This window comes from Pteropus vampyrus, unplaced genomic scaffold, assembly GCF_000151845.1.
Source record: "Pteropus vampyrus isolate Shadow unplaced genomic scaffold, Pvam_2.0 Scaffold99, whole genome shotgun sequence".
Classification (NCBI taxonomy): Eukaryota; Metazoa; Chordata; class Mammalia; order Chiroptera; family Pteropodidae; genus Pteropus; species Pteropus vampyrus.
Window position 1 is genome coordinate 270,188 of NW_011888880.1, and position 27,888 is coordinate 298,075.

Genomic DNA, 27,888 nt, shown 5'->3' on the forward strand with positions numbered 1-27,888 from the left:
ATGACAGTTTTCAAATTCTTTTCCATGAGAAAAAGTTCATTCATAAACAGTCGCAGTACTTACTGAGGGCCTACTGTGCTAGACACTGAGGGAGATGAAATGTTCAAGACACAGACTCTGCTTTCAGGTGCGACTTTAACTGTGGAGCTAAAACAGCAGAAAGGGCAATATATGTATGTATACACGCACACACACGCACACACACGCACACACACACGCACGCACACACACACAAAATGCAAAAGACAAAGACTTCACAGTGAACTCGAGGTAGGATTTAAAGAGTCTTCAGCAAGGCTGGTTTGGCTGGGTAGGGGTGGTATTTATTTCTGGAATCAATCAGTTAGACAAAATAAAATACTTATATTTTCAATAAATTTATTTTCTCTAATGTTGAGACAAAAGAAAGCTTTCCCATGAAATACACTGTGATTATTTATCTTCTTCACCGATTATCGAATGTGATATAGTCAAATATACTGAATGATGAATCAGAGCCAGTATCATAGAAAAGGAATCTATATGGCTATTATTGACATGAGTAGCAAGTTATTACAACAGTTTAATCATGGAATTATTTGAAATTCCTGTTAACATATTGAAGGCTATCAATTAAATACATAACTTTGCTGAAATGAAGAAATATTTGCAGTGTAAACTGGATGGAACTGATAAATCAGTGCTTCATCTTCTTCAACATCAGATTCAAAATGATGACTGTTTTTCCGAGCTGCAAGAAAAAGTATAAATTTTTTAAAAGACAGAATAAGTTTTTCAAAAGACTACTTTATAATATCCTATAATCAGCATTACTAAGTGGAAAAATACCACCAAAAAGAGACATGCCTAAAAAGATTTCTTTCAAATAAAGCAGCACCTGATGTGGCTACTACTGATACAGCAGTTATATCTGCCCTGCACCAGATCCAACGTGGCACTTGCTCCCTCATTCATGCAAACACTTAGTAAGTGCCGACTGTGTACAAGATTTGATGCAGAACCTGGTGGCGGAAACCTAAGCAGGGCAAGGTCCTAGCTCAAGAAGTCTAGTGCAGTAACCACAGAATTGCAATGCTTATCTTCACAGAGATGCTTCAAGAGGATGGAGAGACTGGCAAAGCTGAGGCAGGTGGAGCAATGATGTAATTTCCACAGAAAAGGCAGAAATGTGAAAAAATCAGAGGCACAGAGCAGTCGGCATGGCTAAAGTTTGGATGTGGAGAGGTGAAGGCTCAGAGTTTATCCTAAAGTCAAAATAAAGTACATATAGGCGTTTATGGCATGTTTACAAGGAAAGATATTAAAAAATAAAGACCGAACACACAGCCCTGCCATGTGAAAATCCTGCAGCAAACCCTGCTCTGCCCACTGCTGCTCTCACTGACTCCTGTACATATGGCAGGAAAACATTTCTTGGGACTGATCGGGCACATGGAAGGACTATTTTTAATTTGGGTTTTCTGTCATGAAACTACCCATTCAACTGAGCATAATTCTAAACCAGAGCGAACCAGGAGGAAGCACTCTACTGGCCAGTGAGGGCCGGAAGGCTGGAGCCAGGCCGAGCTTGGAGCCAGCTGCCAACCAGGCCCACTGAGGTTTTCTGTGGCCACACCTCATCAGTGACGCTCTGCCCTGGCTCACTGTGTCTGGCGCACTGTCTTACCCCAGAATCACTCAACTAAAACATAACCATCTACAGCTAAATTCTCGATTTTACTCATCAACCTGAGATAGCATGAAAATATCTGTTTTCGTCATGAAAACACAAAGCTTATTCACTTCTCTAACGTGCCAAAGACCACAGATAGCGGCCTTAAAATCAGACTGACGACTATATACTCAATTTATATGATTGTCTTGGAAAACTAATTTTCAGAGAAATTATAATTAAGGCATTATTCCTAAAAAGAAGAATAACAGGGGAGAATATTTTTTAAAAAAAAAAAGTATGCAAGAAAGAAAAATGAATTCAACAGTCTTTATGCCGTTGTTCAAGAATTCCGCCCACTTTAGAGTGTGTAATACTAGAAGTGAAATCGCTGTCCTGGTTTTTTCTGAATGCCTAACGCCTCAATTTCAGGGCTTTCACATGATTTAATTTTCTTTAAAAGTTAAACCTACAGGACTATTACAGAGCAAGAGTATATAAAAGTTCAGGGAGGGGGCAATTTCCTTTAAAGTTACCCTAACAGAGTGATAAAATTATATGCCCACATATTACCTTCAGAAACAAAGAAGTCTGCTAAATAAAACGCAGCCCTCACAGCGTTAGGTGCGTGGGAAATTCCCGGAAATTTCCCCCACTCATAAGGAGCTTTCTCTGGATGCCACTGGACGCCATACACTGGATACTTGTACCCTGCATGAAGAACACAAACTGGTAAGGAACAAGCTGTAAGAATAGCCTATGATGTCACCTATAAATTATGTTTTACGGCCTATTTAAAACATTATTTTCAACTCACTATGTCAAAGGAAAACTATCTGCATTCTCAGACACAAAACAATTTCGGCTCACAGTCAATGTAAAAATTCACAATACAGTATTTCACTGATTTTCAACATATTACGATTTGTACGATAATTCACTTTACTAGATCATCAAATTAGAGTAAAAGAGTTGAGCCGCTGCAGATGTCCGGTTCAACAATCAAGTACACATTCGATTAGTGACCCCAGTTTCTTCCGTGATGGGTCTTCTTCCCCTCCCTGCGACTTCACATCACACTTTCGTGCCCTCCCGTTAATGACTTATCCCAGTGAGAATGAACTATGCCAGCATTTTTTGGTGTTCTTTTACGTAAGCCAGCTTGTCTCAGCCTAAACTGTGTCTCTCGCAGTCATGACTTCACAGTTCCAATTTTTAAAATAGTCTTTTAAAGTTTAAATTTGGAAAAAAAAAAATAAAGTTTAAATTTGGTGTAAGTTTTGGTAATATAGTTCAATTATTTTTAGAATTTTTAAATGTCTTCATATATGAAAATTATATGATCGCTAAGATTTACTTCCAAAAATAAACATGAGGAAAAGCAGGTATGAAACAAGAATGGCCACATATAGGTTGACAGCTGCTGAAGCTTAGAGATAGGTATCTGGAGGTTCATCATATTACTCTCTCTACTTTAAACATGTCTTAAAAATTCCATAATTTTATTTATTTAATTTATTTTTTATTATGGTGACATTGGTTAACGAAATTCGGTAAGTTTCAAGTGTACAATTCAACAGTAAGGCATATATATATTGCACTGTGTGTTCACCACCCATTTTTTAAAAAAACATGAATATGAGTATTATTTACCTTCTGAAAAATGTATGTGCTCGTTTCTTCACATATTCCTTTCCTCATTCTAATTGAAAAAAAAAGCTTCCCTCTATTATTTTTGTTTTCAAATCATAACCATGACAACCATGGGAAAGTACTTGGGAAATAAAGAGAATTAGCTAAAAACAGAGATATCTAGGGGAAAGAGCGCTGTCCTTTCACATCCCAAAGGGTCTGCCACTAGAGATCACGTCACAGAAAGGTATTTTATCCCAGCCTTTGTGGTGTTCAGAAGGGGAAATAACCTACCAGCGCACAGCTATGCCCCACAACCCTTCTCCCTACCTTCTTTCTCTCTCATCTGAGATGACAGGCGAAGCTACCAGAAGGAGACCCGCAGGCTGGATGACTAGAAAATTAACTGTGACACAACTAACTGAAAGGAGATGTTCTAATATGTCCCTTTGAGACGTGAAAAGTATTATTTAGGATAAGAAATGTCTTAAGCGATAAACTGTAACAAGGATTTATTGAATGGGTGGGTGGGTGGGTGGATGGATGGACAGATGGACGGATGGACGGACAGAGATATACACTGACACCGAGAAACAAGTGGGATTGATTCACACTTCCTTAGCAAACTGCATTACTGAAAGATCAGGTAGGTCCCTGACAACTGCAGGAATCATGCCCTGCCTCACTAATTTAAAGTGTGAAGGGTGAAAATAAAAACATGCACGTTACGGAGCATCGTAAGTGTTCCCATCTAGCAGGTGATAAAACTTCCAAATGCGCTTGGTACGATGCCACAGCCGGGAGCAGAACCAACATGGAAACTGATTTCCTAACTTCCAACCCAATACTCTTTTATTTAAATAATCGGCCATTTACTTGACATCTACAGATTTATATAAAGTCCTGGAATTACAAAGAAGAATAAGATGCAGTTCCAGCTCTCGATGAGCTTAGTCTTGGAGGAAGACAGCACATGAGCAAATAAATGCAAAAACAGACATTCTTAGGTAGCAGAGCAAGGCGGAAGGAGGAGCACCGAAGACCTGGGAGGAAGAACGACGGGCAGGGCAGCCTCTGGAGACGACCATGACCTGAGTGTGAGGGTAGCGAGAGCACGTCGGGAGAAGGCAGTGGGGAGGAAGGGGAGCTTCTCAGAGAGGAAAGAACGTAAGGGAAAGCACCGGGCAAGACGTGTCGCTGTGCGGAGGCTGTGTGTACTAAACAGGATGCACAGGACAGGCTAGCAATGCCGGCCGGGAGAGGTCACGGCAAACGGCAAACGACCTGGCAAAGCTAGACTTTTTCCCCCATGTGCTGACAGGCCGCTGTGGGGTTTTCCTCAAGTATTCCAATCGGACTGGTATTTCAGAGGGGTCAGCAGCAGCTGGCTGGAGGGCCTGAGGAAGACTTGGGGGCGAATGCGACAATCCAGGCAGAAGGTGGTTAATGCTGAAGTACGCCCGGGGTAGGCTGAATAGACAGGTCACATGTGCAAGAAGGATCTGGGGCGTAGAAACTGGCACAAATTTTTCAGATGTGGAGAAGGATGGTACGAACCACAGACAGCTTCCAGGGCTCTAACTTGGGATGATTTGAGAATGGCAGAGCTACTGACTGAAGTAAAAACTACAAGGGAACTGGTTCAAGAGAAAATGGTAAGCTCAGGTAACTTCACATCAGACTGTTTTGATCCACCTTCTCCAGAATTCCCCAGACATTGTTTCTAAATCCTTAGATGTCTGACCTCCCCCCACAAGCAAGCCAGTGACATGGCCAATCTCTGGACGACCTGAGCCACTTCCAGTTCACTCCAGTTCATTCCACTCCAGCGCCCTGGCCTCAGGCAGCACTCACCAGCCTCACCAACTGCCCGCCTATTGTTTCTGCAAGTTCTCATTCATGCATGGTATTTTGCTTCCTTGTACCTTCATGATTTTCTGGCTATGAATTGCTCATTTTCCTTAAAACTTACTAATATGGAAATTCCTTGAGGTCTGCAATAAATGTAAGTTCCTCCAGAAAGAATTATTTATATTTGCTTCTGCCATGCATGTGGGACCACTCTCAGTCTGAGCCAAGTTTAAACAAAATTTTTGACTGAAATTCCTCAAACTTCCCAGTAGGCCGCGCTCGACCAGCCTGCCATCATCATGAGTGCTCAAAGCTCACTCACCACTCCGACTCCCCAACTGCCGCAGTCCAAGACGGGCAGTTCTCCTCAAAGTTCTGTGGGCAGGATTTGTTGAGAGTGTAGCCTTCAGGTCCTGCTCCATGGGGTCCTCTCCCTGGAGGGGGGTCCTGAGCTTCACTTCGAGTTCTCATTTAATAATAATGCTCATGTAGATACTCCACGTCAGCGGGTATCCCTGGCGTAGTGGCCATCACGCTCACCTGACATGTGAGAGGGCCTTGGTTCGAAACCAAGCGAGACAGCTGGTGCTCTTTGCATTCCAGATGCTGGTAGAAACCACAGACGGCCTCCTTCTGGGCGGCCCCACCTACACACTCCCGTAACTCTTGGGATCTGGGCCTGAGTATCCTTAATTTCTTGCCACTTCACCAAAAAAGCATTTAGGAAGATGTTTTTCTGTATGTCGGTTCCACCTTTTGCTGCTGTCCGGAGGAGGGTCTGTCACGGTGCATAATGTGCGGTGCGGCTGGAAAGAGCAGCCACCTTCCCACTCGCTCCTTCACCCGCTCCCCCTCTCCCCTCCACTTCTCTTCTTCACCACTCATTCTGGGAGGTGACCCGAGCAGACCACAGCTAATCACATCTCCTGTCTCCACAGGTGCCCTAACTTCCATCTTCGAACCCCAAACTTAACATGATTGCATTCATAAGAAGACTATAAAATCAAAATTAATAAACATAATGTGGAAAAATGTAAATGTGCAGTGATAAATACCTTCCACTGTTGAAATAAACTCAATCGTGCCATCTGTATTTGTAGTTAGTACGTTGAAAAACTCCTTTAACTTTGCATTCTTCGTAAAATTCTAAAGTATAAAAATGAAGCAAAATAATTACTCCTATAATTAATCTAAGCGCATTAATTTCATTATGTAATTAATGTGATACCATCATGGAGAGGCTCCACTTGTGGAAATTTGCAGTCAGAGGTTCTATTGCTAACGACAGCAACAATTCAGCAGGAAAATTCTGAAACATTCTGCTCTGCAATGTACCTTAAATAATTTAAACACACACAAAAAATAAAATCCACTGAAGTCACTGATCAATAGCCAAAGAGAGGTCATTATTAAGACAATCAAGATCACTAAGCAAAACCCATCATTTCCACAGAAATATTCTTGGTCAAGCATAAATGAGTTTAACATACAAATTCAAATATGCTCCGTATTTAAATACTTTTCTTCTAGAATTTTAACATAACTAAAATTCTTCTGATATGATAAATAGCAGGCTAGCCCCAGAGTTAAGCAAGAGAATCTTGCATTCTCTAGATGTCACTGAAAAACAGGTAAAACTTTCCACACGTGTATGTATGTTTTCCAAAGAAAGAATCCAAAACTTTCAACGTATTTTCAAAGGTGTATGGGACTTAAAAGGTTAATAATACCAACAATCTAAAAAAGAACATCAACCAGGCCAAGAAATTTTTACTCAGTAAATAGATCTAAAAAAGCAATATACCTCACTGAGGGATCTGGAGTCCAACACATAGACTCAAATACCAGCAAAGGGATAAAAAATTCCCAATAGGTGTTCCCAGCCATGAAGCCAGCTATCCCCAAACAAGGCCTCTCACTGAAGATGCTAATGGCTTCCATCAGAATCCCTGTGCCTCAGATAAGGAAAGTAAGTACCTCACTTCAGTGGGCTTCATTCCTTTTTTGTATAAACTAGGTTTTAACCACATACAACCAAAATTGACTGACCTAACATATATACTTCCCAAAGGGTTCTTGCAATGACTGAGATAATATGAGAAAGAACTTTAAGGAGTATAGAGCATTCTACGGGCTTTATGCATAACTATTATTACTTTCCATCCAAAATCCTTATGAGAACAGGAATAGTTGGTAGCATTCAATTCTGAGGATTCAGAGAGCATGTAATCTACAAGAATCATATCTATTTATACAGAATAGCATAATAAAAACTTGTCTGGTTTTTGTCCTGGGTTCCTGACAGGGAGCTTCTAAAACTTTTGGAATTTCCTGAATGATAGGAGTGTCTCTGTAATGCTAATGAGGTGACTCATGGTGGACCCCTAGATAGCTTCAGAGTGAGGCTGGTCATGAGAAAGACTAACCACAGGATTAGAGTAGATTCAGGCTTTGAGTCAGGTCAACCTTCAGGGTTGGGAAGGGGACCAGAAACTGAGTTCAACCACAGAGCCAATGATTTGACCAATCATGCCTTCACAATGAAACTCCAATAAAAACTCTGGACACTGAAGCTCACTGGAGACTGCTGGCTGGTGAACATACTGATGTACCGGGAGGGTGACGTGCCCTGACTCAGCAGGTAGAGGGCATGGAAGCTCCACATCCCCCCACCCTACTCCCCCTGATACCTCATCCTATGTGTGTATCCTTTGTAATGAAACTGTCATTGTAAACATGGAGCTTTCCTGAGTTCTGTTGGTCATTCTAGTGAATTACAGAATGACCTAAAAGGCTTCCTGGGACTCCCCATATTTGTGGCCAGGTGGTCAGAAGTACGGCTGGCCTGAGGACATGAATTGAGGGCAGTGTCTAAAATAAGGGCAGTCTAGCTGGGGAGACACCCTTTAACTGTGGAGTCTGCACTAACTCCAGCTGGTTAGTGCCAGAAAGGAACTGCAGTGTACGCTCCAGCTGGGGCTGAACCAGAGCACACAGCCAAGGGAAAAGTACACTGTAATAATAATAGCTAACACCTATGACAGTCGTGTGCTTAGCACTGTACCTGGAAAACATAATCTTATTTAATCCTCATAAGCAATCCTACAAGGTAAACACTTTTACAAATCAGGAAATTAAACCTGAAAGAGAGGTTAAATTATTCCCAAGGCAAAGGGACAAAGCTAGGACTCAAAACCAGGTCTGATTCTAGAGTTCTTAATCATGCATGTTCCTCATACCACTAGAAGAACCAATTATCAAAATTCAAAATTTCTTAAGCTATCTTCATAACTTGAGTACAAAAGTGATTACATTTTCAGCCTGCATAAAAAATTTAAAAATTAATAAATGTTATAACCATTTTTTACTTTGATATTTGCTACTTACTAATCCTACCAGTTAATATTTTTAAAAGGGTCGAAAGAGAATTCTTACCTTCCGTGAAGTTCAATGGCATTGTGATTTTAGTAGTGTTTGTCTGAGATAATAAGTACTCTCCACTAACCAAATATGAAAGCTCTTCGAATCCAAGGCATGTGCCCCACACAGGAAAATAGTCTCCATCATCATAACTCTTTGAAAGAGAAAACGAAGCTTATTTAAACTTTTCAAAACGAAATTTATACATTTGGTTTATCATTACAAAGCAGGTGCCTGAGTAATGCCTGAATTTCTGAACTTTTTCCAGTAAGCTATCACTTAATCTCTTCAGACCAAGTTCCCATCCAATAATTCAGTTTTAATCAACCCAACTATCCAACCTCAGTTGTACTGAGAAAGAGACTGACATCTGCCAGTCAACTACCAAACAACATGATATTACAAATACCAAAGACAATGCTAGATAAATGCCTATTTTTATATCTTCTATAAATCTTGTCACTTTGGATGACTGTGGTTTTGAAAACACTCCTTCCTCCATTATCTCAGAATTTATACTAATAGCTGGATTATACCACCTTCAGCTAATCAGATTTAAATTAGGTGAAAGCCATGATCTGGAAGGAAAGGAACAGTCAGTAAGGAAAAGGCTAAGCAAAAGCAAAATAGATTTTCATAGAGTATAAATTGTCAACTAAAAAAGTGCAAATGTACTGGGTTTCTTCGAAGGTAGTAAAAGTATTCTAGCAACTGAGATTTCTGGTTAACTGAGGATTAAACCCGTAAGCACTGATAGTTATAAAAATAAGTTTTGCAACTTTCCTAAAAACAGTTTTTATTTTGTTTTGCACAGACTATAAAGTATAACCTAACAGTAACCCATTTTAAATGAGGAAATTGTTGGGGGGCGAGGGTGTTTCTGTTTCTCACAGAGAAAAACATACAGTTACATTAATACTTATATTTTCTATTCCAAGGTAGGATTTTAACACTTTATATACTGGTCCGGCAAGTTTTATTTTTAGAAGATAGAATTTCATGCATTAAGTTGAAGGGTCTTACTGCATTTATGATAAACACAAAAGAAGGTTTAAATGTTCTATTTCCATATGTTACCAAATATAATTTCTCAACTAAATGTTAAGTCTCCACTTGCTGGGACCACATCTGTTATTTGCTGTGATGCTCCACACAGTCTATCAGAGCAAGACACAGAGGGAAACTAGATGGATCTAACAGACTGGTCATTTCCCAGGCCTTCTTCAATGAGGGCTCGGTGGACCCAGTGGCTATAGATAATGAGAAGTTCAAGATTGCTAAACCTTCTTCTTTTGTTTTGAAATCTTCCAAGTAGCTGATTATTTTGTTTTGTTTTTTTAAAAAAAACCTTGGGGTCCCTTTTTTTTTTTCAATTGAGCAAGTTAGTCATAAGAATCTCCAGACAGAAAAAGAAGAATGAATAATTGATAACGTTTAAATATATTTCCCAAATGCATCTTAAAACACTCACATTGTAAAATTTCAATTTTGTTCACTAGTTTTTGAAAGAATAACCACTGAGCATATACTAAGAACACAGAACCATACAATCTGAAATGTGGAACACTTCTAAAAGTTGTCAGAACCATGGAACCTGATGAGACATGAACAGCTAACTTCAAGATACTCTGCCTTCCAAAATATAAACCTGTTAAGGTCACAGAGCCTGTCATATTACAGAGTTGGAACTAAATAAATGTTTCAAAAATTCTACAACAAAATACTCTAAAAGTTAAGAGGGAGTGGGACGCTATCGCAGCTGGAGGCTGAGAAACCCTTGCAGAAGAATAGAACCTTAGCCTTGAAAGATGGCTAAGATACAAATTGAGATGGAACAGAAAGAAAGACTAAACGGATTTAAAAGGAAGACAGAGTATGTGCCGTTAATACCACCCTGGCTTCAATTACTTGCATCAAGAAAGGCTGAGAAAGGTGGTTCATGAACATGCTACATGTCTTCACTCAAAGACTATAAAGGATTACAGGCTATCTACCCCAGCCACTGAAAGTTTTCCAAAAAGTATCTCATATGCTAAAAGTAGATCTTTAGGGAAACATCTGGAGTGGGGGGAGATACTAGATCCAGCAAGATTAATTAGATAATTGCTGTTAATAGTTCAGGGGAAGAACAATAAAAGGTCTGAGATGGTGCAAAGGAAGGCCCACGGCGAGACATTACAAAGGGGTCAAGAGGTTCTCGTTGGTAACCGAACATGAAATAAATTAAGGTAACTGTGAAGAAACATTGAGTGGGATGAAATGAGTCGAGACAAAGAGCAGCTTTCAAGAGGAAATGACAATTAATAATAACATGTGGACAATGCCTACTACATAATAAAAAACAGCTCACTAATCTACCATGAGGACCTGGTTCATGTTAGTGAGCACGAATAGAGAGGGCCAGTCAGCAGGCTCTGAAGGTTCCCTGGATCCCAGAATGAGAGGAAGCACTTAGAAAATGGGTGAGAGCCACCACTTGCCACTCCCAAGCAGGTGCTTCAAAAGGTAAAGGGGCGATGAGGCTAGGGTAGTAAAGGAAGTATTACCATATGCTTGAAAAAAGAATCACCCACACGGAAAATTACAAATGCCCATGTGGAATAATAAGGAACAACTGATACTTACCTGTCTGGCAAAGTTGTAAAATATTTTAGCCACGTGGGCATAGCCTGACCTCTTGAGGTTAACGCTCCCTCCAGGGAAAAGAACCCTGAAACAATACCAAATGGGTGCTTTCAACCCCTCCTCTACAGAAAACAATCTTTTTAAGACAACTTTTTCCTTATTATATAAGCTGCAAGACCATTACAGAAAATGAGAAAATTAAGGCAGAAAGAAAACATGAAATATTTACAATCCTACCCATTCACAAATTATTGCAGTTACGAATACATTTGTGCATATTCTTCCAAAACCTCTTTGATAAACAAGTTTATTTTTGAAATTCAGTACAGATAAATTATAGGTAAGTAATGGAGTAGAGGAAGAGAGTACACAGAGCTAGCAATCAAATAGAGATAAAATTCCAAGTTAAATCTAAATTACACTGAGCCAAAACCAATTGTATGTCTATAATCATGAATTGGTTTTGACTCACCAAGAATTTCTTTTTTAAACATAAGGAACAAATGGGTCATAGAAATATATATAGGCTAGAATTAAATATCTGTGAAAATCAGTTCTTTATTATCACCCTGAGATTTCTTCAGAAATAGAACTTTGAAAAAGTTCAGAATAAAATTTTGAAAAAGAACACAATCACAAGCATAAAGGAGGAATCATGAATGTTTGATTTTATTTTCTTCTACTCATAAAGGTGAGATATAGAAAAATATTTACTATGTTTTTACATCAACCTTTTAAATTAACTTTAAATTTTAAACATTATAACAGGCCTTGAAATAAATAAGGATATTCAAAAGATATTATAAAAGTTAAATGTATTAAATTTTTGAAAATACTTAAAACATGAGATATATGAAATATCACTTTTAAGGTTGTTGTTCATTCAACAAATATATTCTGCTTCTTATAAGAACCAGGCTCAGTACTAGCTTGGAGAGCCAGAGGAATAATTTTTGCTATTAGTAAGATCACAGTCTAGAATAAAACTTAAACTGTAAGGTAGAACATCTGCCACAAAACTGTACAGAAAACCCTACAATTAAAAGCAGCTTAGTGAAGACTCATTAGCGGTCCTCCCTTTTCATTGATTTACTATTTTAAAAGCTGCCTCTGATCAAATTTGGTATGTTTAACTTCAAAGTCCTTTCATAAAGTAAAACTTGACTTCCCTCCTACTTGGCAAACCCCTTTAAAGCCAGGCTCCGCCTTTTCACTTCTGTGCACCGCCACAAAACCTTACGGGTCCACTGCATCCCAGGGCTCCATAAACGTGTTTCGCAGTTACATTCTGAGGTTCTACCACAGAGTCTAGCCTGGACTTATTTATCTCTGTCCATGCCAAAGGACACAGTAGATAATGAGCATTCTGAATGTTTTACTAAATTAAACTGATTTTGTAGTAAATAATTACTAAACCAAATTGAACTGAAGGCAAATGATTAATTTGAACACAGCCTTTTTAAAAAATTGTAATAAATGAACACAGCTGTAAAAAGTTTTTAAAAAGCTCTTTTTATAAAAGCTTTATAGTAAAATAGAGTTCCTTCACCCCACTCCTAATCAGAAACAACCACCAGTAAAATCTGTTGTGTTGACCTGACAGCAATGTTATAATGCATATCTGCTCACCCTACCTTAAAAACCAAAGTAAATGGGACTATTCTATACACATCATTATGTGCCTTGCTTTTTTTCTGTATAACAATATCACACTGTTCAAGTACCAATAGTGATCCAAAGAAACATCTACAGATATGCTCATTTTTAACTTATGCATAATGTTCTATCATATGCAGATGGTCTATTTACCCAATTCCCAACTGATAGACTCATGGGTGGCTGTTAAATTCCGGGTATTTCAAACAATACTACAATGCATATGTTTGGGCCTAAGTCTTCACATAGGGGGTTACATATTTATAAAATAAAATTCCTTGCAAAGGATTTCCTGAGTCAAAGATATGTGTATTTTAAATGTCAATAGATATTGCAAAACTACCCCTCAAAAGACTATGTAACTTACACTCTCATAGAGAATACCTGTTTCCTCATCATAGAGTGTTAGCAAATTTTCTGATCTTTGCCAACTTGACAGCTAAAATATGTTTTTTAATTGCTATAATGAGCTTTCTTTTAATTATAAGGAATGTTGAACATTTTTTCATATGATTAAAAGTTCTCTCCTTTGAGCTAAGCAATCATATCTTTTGTGGTGATGCCAGAGAAGAGATAATTTTAACTAAGTTCTATTCAAATTACTTTCTGAAAAGAGAACCAATTAATATCTTGAATCTTAGGACTTATAAATCCCCTAACCAAGCATATACCATGACATTCAAAGTGGCTTCAAAACATTTAAGACATTCATTAAAAGAAAACAGAATATGTTACACATTAAAAAAAAATTATATATGTCTACAGTGTAACATTTATTTCTTAATCTGCCTTCTCTACAGGGCTTTTATATCTCTCAACAAAATAATTCCTATAAAAGAACACAGAAAACTAATGTTACAACACTATATGACAGTTACATAGAAACAGAATATTATACCTAATTTTTTTCAAAAGCCGACTGTATAGACATATACTGTATATACTATATCAAGCCAATGCTGGCAACTTACCCATTAAGAGATTGAAAAAGCTTTTTATACTCTTTCTTTGTAAGATCAAGCCTGAAAACAAAAAAAAAAACAGTTACAGAATATCCACTTCTAAACCCTAACTAAAGAGTAAGCCTCTAAATGAAGTTACCACGTTAATTTTAAGCCAGATGAAAAATAACTCTTAAATACTAGACAATATTACCTCTCTACTTTCCTAGAGGAATTTTTCAAACTAAGTGAAAGCCACATAATTACATCCTTGTTTTGTTAATCAGATAAGTAAATATGTTTCTTTATGGTCTAATATAACTTAATATTGTGAATTATGGTTAATATGCAAAACATTAAAGACCATGAGATATGGAGGTAACAGAGAACAAACTGATGGTTGCCAGATGGGAGAGGAATTGGGGAGTTGGGTGAAAAAGATGAAGAGATTAAGAAGACCAAGTTGTCAGTTATAAAAGAGTCACAGAGATGTAAAGTACAGCATAGAGAATATAATCAATAATATTGTAATAACTGTACAGTGTCAGATGGGTACTAGACTTATCGGGGTGATCACTTCTTAAGTTACATAAATAAATGTCAAATCCCTATGTGGTACACTTGAAATTAATATAATACTGTATGTCAACTGTAACTGAAACTTTTTTTTATTTTTTAAAAACCATGAGATTAGAGTACCAGCAATTTCTCTGCTAGCCAGTAGTTTTTATATAAAGTCTAAAGAAATTAACATGTAAACTACAAGACGCTCTGCAGATAAAAACAATACATATGAATGCCACATCCTTGCTTCATCCTACCCCCACCACCAACTTCAAAGATCTGTGTATTCTGACTACTGTGTATTCAGAAGTCAGAAGAGTTCACATCTAGGGACAGACTACACGATCACTATAGACTGGCCTAAGTTGCCCAGCTAATTATTCTGACGCACAGTCATCAAACTTCTCATGGGGGGGCCTCCTAACAATCGCCATGTTATGGATGTTTTTATCACCTTCTCCAGAGAAAAAAAATGGGACTATTCTATGACAATTGGCTACAACCTTTAATTAAGTCAATAGTAAGATGGGTTTGCTCTTCCAAAAGTTCAAAGAAATATAAGAACAAGGGAAAGAGCATCATGTTCAAGAAATTGGTACAAGAATTTTCTAACATTTAGCAGACTTCTGGTTCTGTAGAATAATGAGGCATAATGCCCTCTCGACCTGACACATAAGAAGTAGATTAATGTTTAAATATCAATTACAGTTCATTCTGCCCCAGAAAAAAGTTTTAGGGAAATTAGAACACCTCTCCTATTAGTAAGTAGATACCTGTAATGCCAGAACTCAGCTCTGCTTGGCCAGTGAACTCCTGTGGGCTCTCCTCTAAGTCTAAATGAGCTTTACAAGCCCAGGTCTATTCAGAAGTTCAAAATCCTTCTGGCAGAGAGCCACAAAGCAGTGGGTGACAGTGCAATAGTGATTACCACTCTCTTACTTGGAGGATAAATGGGCAGGTGACCCTGACTTGGGAAGCGAGAGGGAGACAAAACATGAGTTCACCCATTCCCAGTATTCTGCCAGTTCAATCTCCCAGATCATGCCAACAAAAGGGGAATCAGTCAGGACCCACAATCTTCCCCATGGACATCTAAACCAGGAAGGCAACCGCCCCCATCAGGAAACAGAACAGACTGAGATCACTGAGTTGCACTCAGGGACTCCATACAGGCTAGTTTCAGTCACTCATTAATTCTACATAATTGACTTCTGCATTGTCTATGACTGAATTTTTGGCCCCTGTTTATCACTATTAAGGGCCTTAAGTGTTGAATGTTGTGGGAGGAGGGGGGCCGGATCACAAACACAAGTGCCTCACAGGCCTAGCAGGGAAAACTGGCCAGGTCACAGTCTTTGAATGCAGATATCATTTCCCTGTTGTCAGACTTTCCTGAATTAAAAGACCCTCTCAGTAGGGGATGAGAAATAGTTCTAACTAAAAGAAAACAGCTTAAGCCTGGTAATGATGACAAAAGGCACAGCATGAAAAGGAGTGGCAGGCATTACTGCCAGTGGAGAACACCTGCTCCATTTAAAATCAGCTCCAGATAATTGTCTTAAAAAAAAAAAAAAAGCTAGAAATTCAGACATTTATGAAGCTTTCTGATTTGTAAGTGTTTAAAATGTTTGAAAATGCAGTGTGAACATAACACATTTTTAAACCAAAAGCAGGCCATGGGGTACCAATTGCTACCTTTCAGGGGGAGGATGCTGTGGGTTCTACCAGTCTCACAGCAGGAATTTAGGATAACCTGAGAGGAGGCAGCAGAAAGAAGGCAGAAGGAGACCAAAGACAAACTTCTAGTCCAGAGTTCTGCCTTCGTCTCCCATCCTCTCCTTTTTCCCTTCTACACTGCAGAAATTGGCTCCCAGAATCCAAAATTCAGAAATGAACCCAAACTTATCAGTATGATCCTGTCTCATTCCACATTAGGTAATCCTTCACAGGTTACCCCGGGACTTCAGCTGCCATGTATTACGTTTTTATAGGATTATATGATACTAATCCCAAGCAATCTACTTAAAGTGAACTCTGGGAACCCAAACTGGAAATGAACCTATATGCTGACAGCCACAATTTCAGTGTCTCTGTTGTAAACACCAGTACCCTGTGATTCATCTGTTTCAAAACCTCCCCAGTTTCAAAATTTCTGTCATTCTTGTCTATTCCTCCCTGTGCCCTTTTATTCCATGAGTCATCGGGTCGTGATGATTTTTTTTTTTTAAAGAATACTTATCAATCCTACGACCACTGCTCTAAGCCAAGCTCTGATCACCTTGTAGCTAGCCTACTATAACAATCTCTGAAGTGATCTACCTGCCTTCTGTCTCTCCTACCTCCCACACATGCTTTCAGCACTAACGTCCTTAAAGAAAAACTTCCATGATCAGAATTTTTGAAATGTTGTTTTGAAGACTCTCTGGAGCCTCTTCCTCAAAAGCTCTAAAATTGCTGTTATCTGAGTTCCAAATAAAATTTTATTCGAAAAATCAGATTTGCTACTAAAGAATTAAAGACAACTATCAAAAGCAAATGTTCATCTTGGGGTAGAGACAGTTAAATGTAAAAGACCAAGCAAGAAGACAATCTTTAGGAAGCTAAACATAAAACTATTTTGTGGTACAATTCTCTATAGTATTTGCATTTTTATTATTAATGTTCTATTTGAACAGTTCTTTTTTGTTATAAATTATTTACAAAAACAGGCTGTCTATAGCAAACAGTTGTGTTTTGTGTGTGAAATCCTTAAAATGTATTAGATGGCAGTGCTAGAAGCTTCTAAAATACACTAATTTTGGATATATGAAACTTACAAGGTTTTGTCTGTTAAAAAAAATCAACTCTTTGCAAATCAATATATGACATGAACCATGTTATTCTTCCTAAAATCATGTTATTCTTACTAAAATAATGTAGCTTTTTAAAAACCACAATAGCTGCAATTGATATTGAAGCAACACTGCTGTGTTGAGTCATTTACAAACTTTTAAAGCAGAGTGTGAAGATATTTCAAAAGTCATCTTCTAAAAAAATCTCCTTCATTCCTCAAGTGTCACCTTATCCTGATATTATGGAATAAAGCTGGGTAAGTTGTAGATTTTTTAAATATTTTTTAAATTTATGAATTATTTCTGGAATCTTCCATTTAATATTTTATTTATTTATTTGTTCGTTTGTTTATTTTTTATGGTGGCCTTTCTGTCATGATGTCTGCTGAAGACATCTTTTCTGGGGTAAAGGAAACTATTACTCACTCTCTATCTAATACATATGACAAGCCTCTAATGACATTATAGATACACATAACTTCAACATAATGAGAGACTTTAAGCATCAGATTTGTGGCAAAAATCAGGTGTAGTGTTACCACACTTAAACAATGCAACCATAAAGGAGAAAGCATTAATTGGAGACAAGAGATCATTTGAAAGGTAAAACAACAATGTTTATTTATACAGCTTAAAAATATGCGGTCATACCTTACTGGTACAACTCTTGCACCTGCAGACTCCAGATACTTTACATAGGATGCAGCAATATAGTATTTTCCCAGGGTTTTCATTTTATTATGGCACTTTTGCATTAATATACCTAGATAACAACAACGACAAAAATTTAGTTTCAAGCAATTTCCTTTTTTCCTGCTTAGAAACTGAAACACATCACAGTAAAAAAAAATATATCACTACAGTAGTCCCCCCTTATCTGTAGTTTCACTTTCTGAGGTTTTAGCTACCCACAGCCATGCACGTCTAAAAACATTGACTGAAAAATGCCAGAAATAAACAATTTATACGTTTTAAATTGCACACCATTCAGAGTAGCATGATAAAATCTCGAGCTGTCCTGCTCCGTCCCACCTCAGATGTGACTCCAGCCCTTTGTCCAGCATCTCCACGCTGGAGATGCCCACTCCGCCCCACCTCCCGTGCCCCCCTCCCCGCCCCGACCATATAGTCACATATTAGCCTTCTAGGTTATCAGATTGACTCTTGAGGTATCACAGTGTTTGTGTACGAGTCACCCAAAGCGCAAGAGCAGTGACGCTGGCAATTCAGATATGCCAAAAAGAAACCACAAAGCGCTTGCTTAAGTGAAAAAGTGCGAGGAGTACAGTAAGATACTGTGAGAGTGAGAGAGAGAGGGAGGCACACACACTCACATAACTTTTATTACAGCATACAGTTGACCCTTAAACATGGGACTGAACTGCACAGGTCCACTTATATGCTACTCTTTTTTCAATAAATATACAGCCAACCCTCTATATCCCCATATTCACAAATACAACCAACCACAGATCAAAAACATCCTTTCTTAAACAATCCCTACCAACTCCAACCAGTTCTCCATATGGAAAGAAATGAGATCATATCATCGTTCATTCATTCACTCAGTATATATTACTGAATCATCTAGATACCAGGTACTGGACTAGGTGCTGCAGACACATGAGTGAACAAAAGGAACAAAAAGCTCTGTGGACTTTCATTCTAGTGTGAGGGGGGGCAGGCGAAGGGGGCGAGGAGGAGAGAGAACAAACGCACAATGTAAAAAGGTAAAATACACTGCGTGACAGCTGGTGGTAAATGCTAAGGTGGAAACGTAAAGCACAGTGGGGAAGAGAATCTCTTAAATATGGTGGTCAGGAACGTTCTCTCTGAGAAGGTAGGCCATGACATTTGGGCCAGGACTTCAGAGAGGTGAGGGAGCAGGCCATACGCTGATATCTGGAGGAAAAGGGATCCAGGGTAAAGGAACAGCAAGGGCAAAGGCCCTGGGTTAGGTGTGTGCTTGTCACATTGCAAGGAAGTCATATGACCCTGTATAAGGAAGCCCTGTATAAGGAAGGAAAGAAAACAATGATATGAAATGAGATCAAAGAGATAACAAATCAGAAGAGTGTACCTCCACGGGCTCCTGAATTCTCATAAACATTATAAGACCCCGCCTACCTCCCCAGCTGCCTCTTACCGCTGAAACCTCAGCCCCAGCATAGGATTGAGTCACATCAAAACACGTCTATCTGGAGGGTACATCTGTGCCATATCATTTACTACTTCAGCATCTGGAATAGTTTTAATGTCTCTGTTGGCCATCCGACAGGCAGCACTGTCTACATCAATCACTTCTATAGTCCCAGCTTTTCAAAATAACTGGCATTTATCAGGTGCTCAGTTAACACATGCCAAATGCTGAAATTTATTCGGTAAGACTGCTTTTCTCCTCATGAATAGGTAAGATCGTCTTCATTGAGGGAAATGAAATTTGGTAGGGAAAGAATTAGGGAGTGTCATGGGAAATGGAGCGGTTACGCCCTGTGCCTTTCTGTATAGTACAAGCCCCAAGCCAGGGCGGGCAATGGTAAGATGCCACAAAGGAGACCCAGGACATGTGAACTTAAGGTACCAGAACCAAGAAAAGTACAAGAGAGTAGGTAAGTTCCACCAACTCTTCCCACTCTCCTCACCCCACATACTCACCTTTCCCATCCTGTATTCCCAGCCCTTCAAAATATGACCAAAATTTCACCCACACATCTCACAACTTTTGTGGCTTCCTTGTCTTTGAACCCTTTGCACTTTCTAACTCAATGTTTTGCACATATCCAGTTAACTATTTGCCTTAATTGATCAGAGTGACCAAAAGAATACTCATTGTTTCTATATCTGACCCTGGACTATCACTGTTTCTATGAAAAGGAAAAGAATCCGCTTCCTCTTTCCTTTCTCCCTCCTTCCTGCACCCACAATTCCCAACACACCACAGAATTATAGTTTGAGTTAATTCGCCTTGGAGAATCAAGCATCATTTAGAGTAGCTATAAAATAAGGCATCCGATTTCCAAATATTGATACACAACCCATTTAAGATTGGGCACTACCAATACATATGAAAAAATGCTCATATACTTTGGATAGAGTTAAAAAATACAGTGCTCCTCTTCATGGAAGAAAAAACAATATAAATGGCATTATACTACAACTAAAATAAAACCAATTGCAATTATCCAACATAAATTATTTTGGGCAATTTTTTTTCTTCCAGGCTGATTTCTCCTGGGTAGCGTCCTCCTGCCCTGTCTCAAATGTCTGTTCTGGCAAAGCAAGGTGATTTTACTCTTTTTAAAACAAATTTGTTGGAAATGAAAAATTACATGCTTCATTTTGACAAGACATTAGGATCCTATTAGTCACTGCTGCCCTCCGCTGCTGAAGATGACAAAGTCCGAGGTACATCATAATTTCTTGATTATCCAGTCAACTGGATTTGTATATGTATAATGCACTGTATCTCGAAATACGCCCTCAACCAGTGAAATTTGAGTGAATAATGCAAGTGCGTAATTTGTTTAATTAGCACAAATTCCTAGCTACGTACAAAGAAGAAAATCGCAAAGCTCTTCATAATGCTCTCTCCCTCCTCCATCGCAACTTGAATGCCACGTGAAATTGAGGCCTTAGCTCTATTTTAGCACGTTCCAAAGGTGTCTTGGCTCGGCTCTTGTAACTAACTATACAGAAAGGCACACGACGTAACCTTGTGGTTCGGTGTCCCCGGGAAGGGACGCGCTCGCGGGAGCCCGGCGGCCGGGAGCCGCAAGCGCCGACCGCCGCCCCGGTCCGCGACGCCCGCCCCGCCTTCTTACCGATGATGGGTTTCTTGAGTTTGGCGGCGTTGTGAGCGGACAGCCCGAGGTTCGCCGCCCCGCTCAGGAGAACCAGCAGGCAGAGCAGGCGGCCCAGGTTCGCCATTGCGCTCGCCGCCTCCCGCCGTCTTTCAAAGGCACTGCGGCCGGGCCGCGGGGGCGGCGGCGGCGGCGGCGGCGGTGGCAGCGGCGGCCTCGCGCCGCTCGGGGGCGTGGGCAGGGGCGGTGCTCCGCCGCGGGGGCCTCTGGGAAACGCAGTCCGCGCGCGCGCGCGCGGCGGCCGCGGAACGGGGGTGGGCGGCTTCGGCGGTGCAGTGGTCAGGACCGCCGAGCCATTCCCCTGCGTCCGCCACCCGCTGCCCTGCGGCTGGCGTGCCTGCTCCGCTGCCCCTGGGAGGCTCCGGAAAGCGCCCGGCGGGCACGGGGTGGTCTCCGCGTCCTCGGATCTTCCCTGTCAGCTCTTCTATCGATATGACCTTGGGTCACCCTTAACTAAGCTGGGGCGCGCAGCCTAGACACTCGAAGAGGAAGAACCTTGGGTCCCGGCATGACCCGCTCTGGTAACCAGACAGCAAGGGAAGCCGGCGAGAGATTCTAGAAGGCGCCTGAGAACTTTGCGCCAACTGTAGCTCCTGCCCAAAAGGCCATAGCCTTGTCGTTAGGAATGCTGATAGCCGCGTTTGACACTCCGGCGTTCGATATAGGGATAAGCTGTGACTTCGGAGGTAATTTCCACATCCTGCTGTTTCTTTGCAGGGTCCAGGCATCTATCTGGAGGAAACAAGCGCCGAGGAGGGCAAGGATGAACGCGTTCCCAGGCGCACCGCCTCGCTTCAGAACTGGGTCACGGAGGGGCCAACTCGTGACATCTGTAAAGAGGCAAGTCCAGGCCAAACCCTCAAACGATGCCTACTGACAAGCACTGTTATCACCGCCCACAGACTGGTCTGTCATATAAACAGGAGCATAAATGATGACTTTGGTTCCTGTTCATTAAAAGTATTTTGAGAGTTCTGTTAAAAATTTTAAGAGCTTGGAATCACTATTTTGATGGGAACATAGGTAAAAGACAGGAACCTTTTTCTTTATGTATGTGACAACCTGAATGGATAGATACGGGTGATATTAGGCAGAAGTTCCCACCTATAAGGGCCAAATTAAATCCAGAATAAAATCGAAGAATATTTGAAAATCTACTCAATCCGTGCTAAGTATTGACGATGCAACGATGAACTGGACAGTGTCTTTTTCACGAAAAGTTTACAATTTAGCAAGGAAAGAAGACAGGAAGAGAAGATGACCACGGAGAGAACAAGAGCCTAGTTTGGGCATATTTCAAGAAGAGTGAATGCAATCAGTAGTCTGGTTTGACAAGGAAATAGTGCTTCTGTAGAAGGGTGTGGTGAGAGATAAACCCAAAGGTTGTAATTAAAGACATTGTGAAAGGCCTTTTAAACATAATTGGACAGATGAGGAACCTTTGTAAATATGAATTTGTGGTGCTGGAGCACAAATACACACAGGAAAAAATGATTACCTGACAATATACACAAAAATAAACTCCAGACGAGTAAAGATGTAAATGTAAAAGGCAAAAAAAATAGCATATTTTGATAAGAAAATAGAGAAGTGTATATTCATGACTTTGGTGGTCAGAATTACCTTAAATATAAAAAAACAAACATTAATAGAAAAATTGATAGATTTAATGATATAATTTTAAAACTATAAGCAAATTAATGTTAAGGTACAAACTTGGAAAATATGTTTACGTTAAATAGAATTTCAAAAGTGTTCACTTCTAGAATATACAAAGAACTAAAATCAATAAGGAAAAATAAGAACTCAATAGAAAAATAAGAAAAGAATGTTAAAAGACAAACCAAACCTTCCCTAGCCATCAGGGAAATTTACATTAAAACAAGATAAATATATCACATCCATCAGACTGACAAAAATGTAAACCTTGATAATAACAAGTCAAGGGTATAGAAAAATGAAATTCTCAATACTGCTGAAAGAATTGTAAATTACTAAAATCAATTTTGTGAGCAATTAGGCAATATCTGATAAAGGCAAAGATGCAAATATTCTGTAACCCAGCACTTTTTTGGATATAAGTATATTCCTTGGAAATACGCTTGCATATGTGAACAAAGAAATATATACAATTATGTTCTTTGCAGCATTTTTTGTAATAATGAAATATTAAATGCACTGTAAATGACCATCAATAAGAGAATGAACAAATAAACTATAATTAATAGACTTAGCATGAAAATGAATTGGAGCTTCTTATCAACAGAGATAAAGTTCTATTTATAAGAGATAACAGAGGTAAATTATGCTTGGGTCTAGAGGATAAAGTCAACTACCTAAACCAGAATCTCTCCACAGATCTTCAAAAAAAACATTAGATGTACAAAAAGTACAAATAAAATTATACATGCCTTTAACAATACTAGCAGACAGGATATCACAAACATCAAATTACTGGAAAATTGATAAGTACCAAATTGCAACAAAGCTTCCTCTTCCCCTGGAAGACTTGACGCCAAGAGTGGAAGAGGCAAGACTTCAGAGAATCTGATAAAGACAAAAAAAGATTGGAAGATAGAGACAAATGAAGAGCAAAATAAAACCCTGAAAGAAAATGTCAGACATTAAGTGCCAAAATACTGAACACAGAGAAGAAAGGAAAAAGAAAAATCATTGACTGTGTATAGGTAATAGGTAGGAGTCAAAAGGTGCCATTTAAAAACTGACCAACTACATAGAAAAAAGAAAGGTAATGATAAAAATTATTAATATACAAGAGATATAGAAATACATCCTAGCTCAGACATAATACTGGAGAAAAGAAATCAATGTAACTTTTTGTAGTTTTGTAAGACTGGCAAAAAAAAAAAAAATCAAAAATATAAAGCTATGGTTCATTTTTCCCACTGATCATGTGCTGAGTTCTGGATGGTACTAGATGCTAGGGAAAGAGGAATAGGAAATGCAGAGTGAAAATTCAATAGTTTTGCAGAGCTTTGGAGACAAAGTCTCATTTGAGGTAAGGAACCTGCAACAAGCACACAACAAGTCTCTTCAAGACATTTGCCGAATTTTGAACCTGCAAAACGCAGGAACTAAGCTTAAGGCAGAATTTTCAAAGCTGAGGAAAAAACAGACTATTCAAGATATCAATCAAAAGCCCCAGCGGACCAATACTAAAGAATGGAGATGAGCCACAGGTGGACTGAATCTCACTAAGTCTGCAACCCAGCTCAAGACCTGATTGAACTGACCAGCCTTTCAGTCTGCCTGACAGAAGACAGGAAAAGTCATCACTAATGAAACATATTACCTGGAGCCTCCACAGTTGTGTCTCCAATGTCCAACATACAGTAAAGTATTACTAAAAATATGAACAAGTAAAAATTTGTAGTAGTAATTTAAAAAGAAAAATAAAATGAAACAGCCATAGATAATCCTGGTACTGGAGTTAGAAGACAGGGCTTTTATTTTAGTTAAACGAAATATGATTAATTTGAAAGAAAATAGAAAAAGATGGGCAAAATGGATGAGAATTTTTCAGCAGAGAACTAGAATCGATAAAGAATATTTTTTAACTCTAATGTGCCTAAGAATAATGTCTCCTTGTGTTGTGTAACAGCTTTCGCTGCAAGGCCTTATACCATAAGGCTCCCATTTTACTAGTATGCATGTTCCTAAGACAGATGCACTATAAGTTAGTGCTTATACAACAAAAACAGGTAAACAAAAGCCTTAGTAAGCCTAGTGCAGTATCATGCAAAATAAAAATCAAAGTGGGCACCTAGAGTAAAACGCATCAAATTAAAAAAATCATGGAGAATACAAAAAGGCCACTAGAACTAACAAGTGAATGAAACAAAAACAAAACAGACCTCGTCCTCTTTCCCAGTATATTGGTATTTAGATGTGATAAGTCAAGTTTCCAGAACGACCTTTTGCCCTCGCATCTATTTGAGGACCATGTAAAATGATAAAGATTATTACTAGTAACTTGTTTTTCTTAAATAATTTTAATGTTATGATCAAATCTGACTGGGCCTAGGATATGTTTTTTCCCACCTTTAAAAAGTACAACCCTTTATTCCCTTCTATGTATAGAAAATGAAGTTGAGCAAAAGAGAAAGACTTAAAAGGTACATTGAAGTTTTGCTGGATGATCTGCAATTTATCCCTCTTTACGTTTCTACATAAAAGCTTCACTAGAAGTCTCCATTATTTATTAATGTTTTATTGTGTATATGTGTAGACCATATATGTGTGCCAGATGTGGAATTCATCTCAACACAGTAATTGGGGGAGGGCAGAGTCAGCTAAAGGAGGCCCAGTTACATCTTGGTATCTATATAGGACAATCCATAGTAAGGAAATGAATAAAGTTGAGGTAAAACAGTAGCTCATACCCTTCCCAGAAATCCTCTGTGGATTCCAGACACACCACCTGCCTAACTGTCAGAGAATATTTGTGTGGCTTCTATTAAAGACAAAAACTCCACGAGAGAATTTTATTCTGGCGGTTGCAATATGAAGAGTACCCCAGATATGAATATCAGAGTTTCTCAGTAGGGTGGTTTCGCCTTAGACTCTCATGGAAAAGAATGAACATGTAGCACATTGGGGACTTACAGTAGGGCTTGTTTTGCAAGTAGGAGATGTCTCAGTCAGATATCTGAACAGGAAATGTTCTCTCTGTAGCTGGCAAGTTTCAGGAGGGCAAAGAGTTCTAATCTCAGCTAATCAATCATGACAAACAGTTCCGATCTTAGCTAATCAATAATGAGATAAAGAGTGGGAAACTGGAGTGTCTGTGTCTGGCTTTGTCAGCAAGTTTGGGCAAAAGAGAAGGTCTTTGTTGGCTTTGTCAAACAAACATAGTTTTACAACACTCTTTGGGATTAGAGTAATTTCTGCGGAATTTTGGTCAGGGGCCCATGAAAGAGTCCACAAAGTCAGCGTTTCTTGTTGGCACTGTTCATGGAGAAACAGCCGAGCCATCTGTTGTGCTCTGACGGTGGTCTGCGACTGAGAAGAGCTCTGGAGAGCAGGGGGCACACGGAAGAACAAGCAGGCAAATTATCATTAGACGTTGTAGTAAGGAATAAAGCCAAGACTTGACACCAGACAGCAACCAGTCTAGTGGAGTCCAGGATATTAGTGTGGAAAGGTCCCTTGATGATGGGATCAGGACTGCAGTGGCAGTGAGTGAATTTCTTCACTAGCAACTTGAATGTTCTTGTTTATGATGCAGAGGTCAGAGAAGTTTGGGGAACAAGCATGCCGCAGTTGCTTCCAAATACAGCACATGTCCCCGCTCTGGATGCCAAGACCAGACTGAGTGTAAGTCAGTTGAGGAGCACTGTGTGTTGAGTCTTTTGAAGTTCTAGGGTGAGAAAGTCTAGTTCTTTATCACATCATTTACAGTAAGGGTTATCTTCTGTAATAGGTCATGGTAGATGTGGGAGTTTCAACTCATTTCCTGAGTGGCCCATACTGCAGATGCTCCAGGCAAAAAAGTGGTTCAAATGTGACCAGATGTAGTAGTCAAGTCCTTGAAATCTCCTACGAAGCTTTAGCTTGCCTTTAAGTGTGCCATCAGATACAGCAGTGAAAGGAAGAATGCAGTAACATTTTGGTGTCGGCCTCCATATTTTTCAGAAACACAGTTACTAGAAGACTGTCAAGACCAAAGATAGGCACTGAAGAGGTTAGAGAGGAATTTAAGTAGTTTAAGAAGCTGTTTGGACTACATAGCTAGTAAGGACCGACAAGACTGGTTAGGTAGCTTGAGCCAGTCCATTGTGCTCAGAGCTGTCAGTAGGCTCTGCTTTCGTAAATGAAACACATGGTTGTCATTCAGAACATCTAAGAGAATGCGTGATTCTTCGCCATAGAGTTATCCTTTCTACAATATAGAAACTGAGAAAAGGATATGACTGTAAGGGGGATATCCTAAGCGGGACTTTTCCATATGTAAAATTTTAGTGCCCCCAGATGGCAGCCCCCCATGGTGGAGTTATTTGATACAAGGGCATTTTTTATGTGAAAACGTTGACTAGTTATAAGAATTGTCGTCAGTTGGCAAAGTAAAAGATATATAGGCAGAACTAGAAACCTACAAGAATTTTTGTCTGTAGAATTGCCAGAGAAATAAACATGACTTTTTCCAAAAGTGCTCCAGATTGGATTTGGTATAAAATATAGGAAGAATTCCTTAACGATATATGGGAGAAATAGGTAAACTAAGCTGTGGAGGTTCTAAGGGTGGGAAAGAAAATTTAGGGAAAGATGGTCGAACTGAAAGGAAAGGGTGAACTAAAGCAACAACTTCAAGAAAGATTTTAAGACTGAGTAATGAGTCAGCAAAAGCCATCGAGGATTTAGGGGGTTCTGAATGTGGGTAAAATGGGGAATAGGGAAGAAGGAAATGTTAAAAAGAGCAAAAAAGAAAAAAGACACAGGTCAAGGACGTTTTAATACCAATAAGTGACAGAAAAAAGGAGGACAGCAAGAAGGATACCAAGGGAGACTACGTAGGGAATTGAATAGAAGAGTCATGGGTGATCTTGTTCTGGTGTCTCAGGTGGAAGATGAGCACCTCATGGTGCCATACGCTTGTTCTCGGGAAAGCAATCTACTTCATGTCATTATACAGGAGGAAAAGTTCTTTTTCCTTCAACTCTGCTAGGTTCCCTAACTGGAGCTCTCTACATTTAGAAGGACAAAAGATAGGTTAACAAGAGGAAAACAAAGAGTTTATTTATGCATGTGGCACAGAGTCATGCAGGAGAAACCTCAATGAAGAGTAACTGGAATGGTTGGTTAGAATTCTGTCGTAGATAGCATCCTAGCAAGGGAAC

At 39.3% G+C, this 27,888-nt stretch overlaps 1 protein-coding gene and 1 long non-coding RNA gene across 2 annotated transcripts; one reads left to right on the forward strand and one right to left on the reverse strand.

Annotated features, from left to right (window-relative positions):
- Positions 1–358: 358 nt before the first annotated feature.
- On the reverse strand, positions 359–21,098 carry GGH (gamma-glutamyl hydrolase). Its single transcript, XM_011364575.2, has 9 exons — positions 20,993–21,098; positions 17,823–17,934; positions 13,807–13,857; positions 11,180–11,264; positions 8,570–8,708; positions 6,363–6,469; positions 6,190–6,280; positions 2,225–2,362; positions 359–730 (listed from the first exon to the last, which is right to left on the reverse strand). The coding sequence occupies exons 1-9, from the start codon at positions 21,096–21,098 to the stop codon at positions 609–611; spliced, it is 951 nt and encodes a 316-aa protein (XP_011362877.1). The 3' UTR covers positions 359–608.
- Positions 21,099–21,207: 109 nt separating this feature from the next.
- On the forward strand, positions 21,208–23,278 carry LOC111742685. The gene is made up of 2 exons (XR_002781418.1): positions 21,208–21,552; positions 21,749–23,278. It is a non-coding gene; the product is annotated as an uncharacterized LOC111742685 (long non-coding RNA).
- The last annotated feature ends 4,610 nt before the right edge of the window (positions 23,279–27,888 follow it).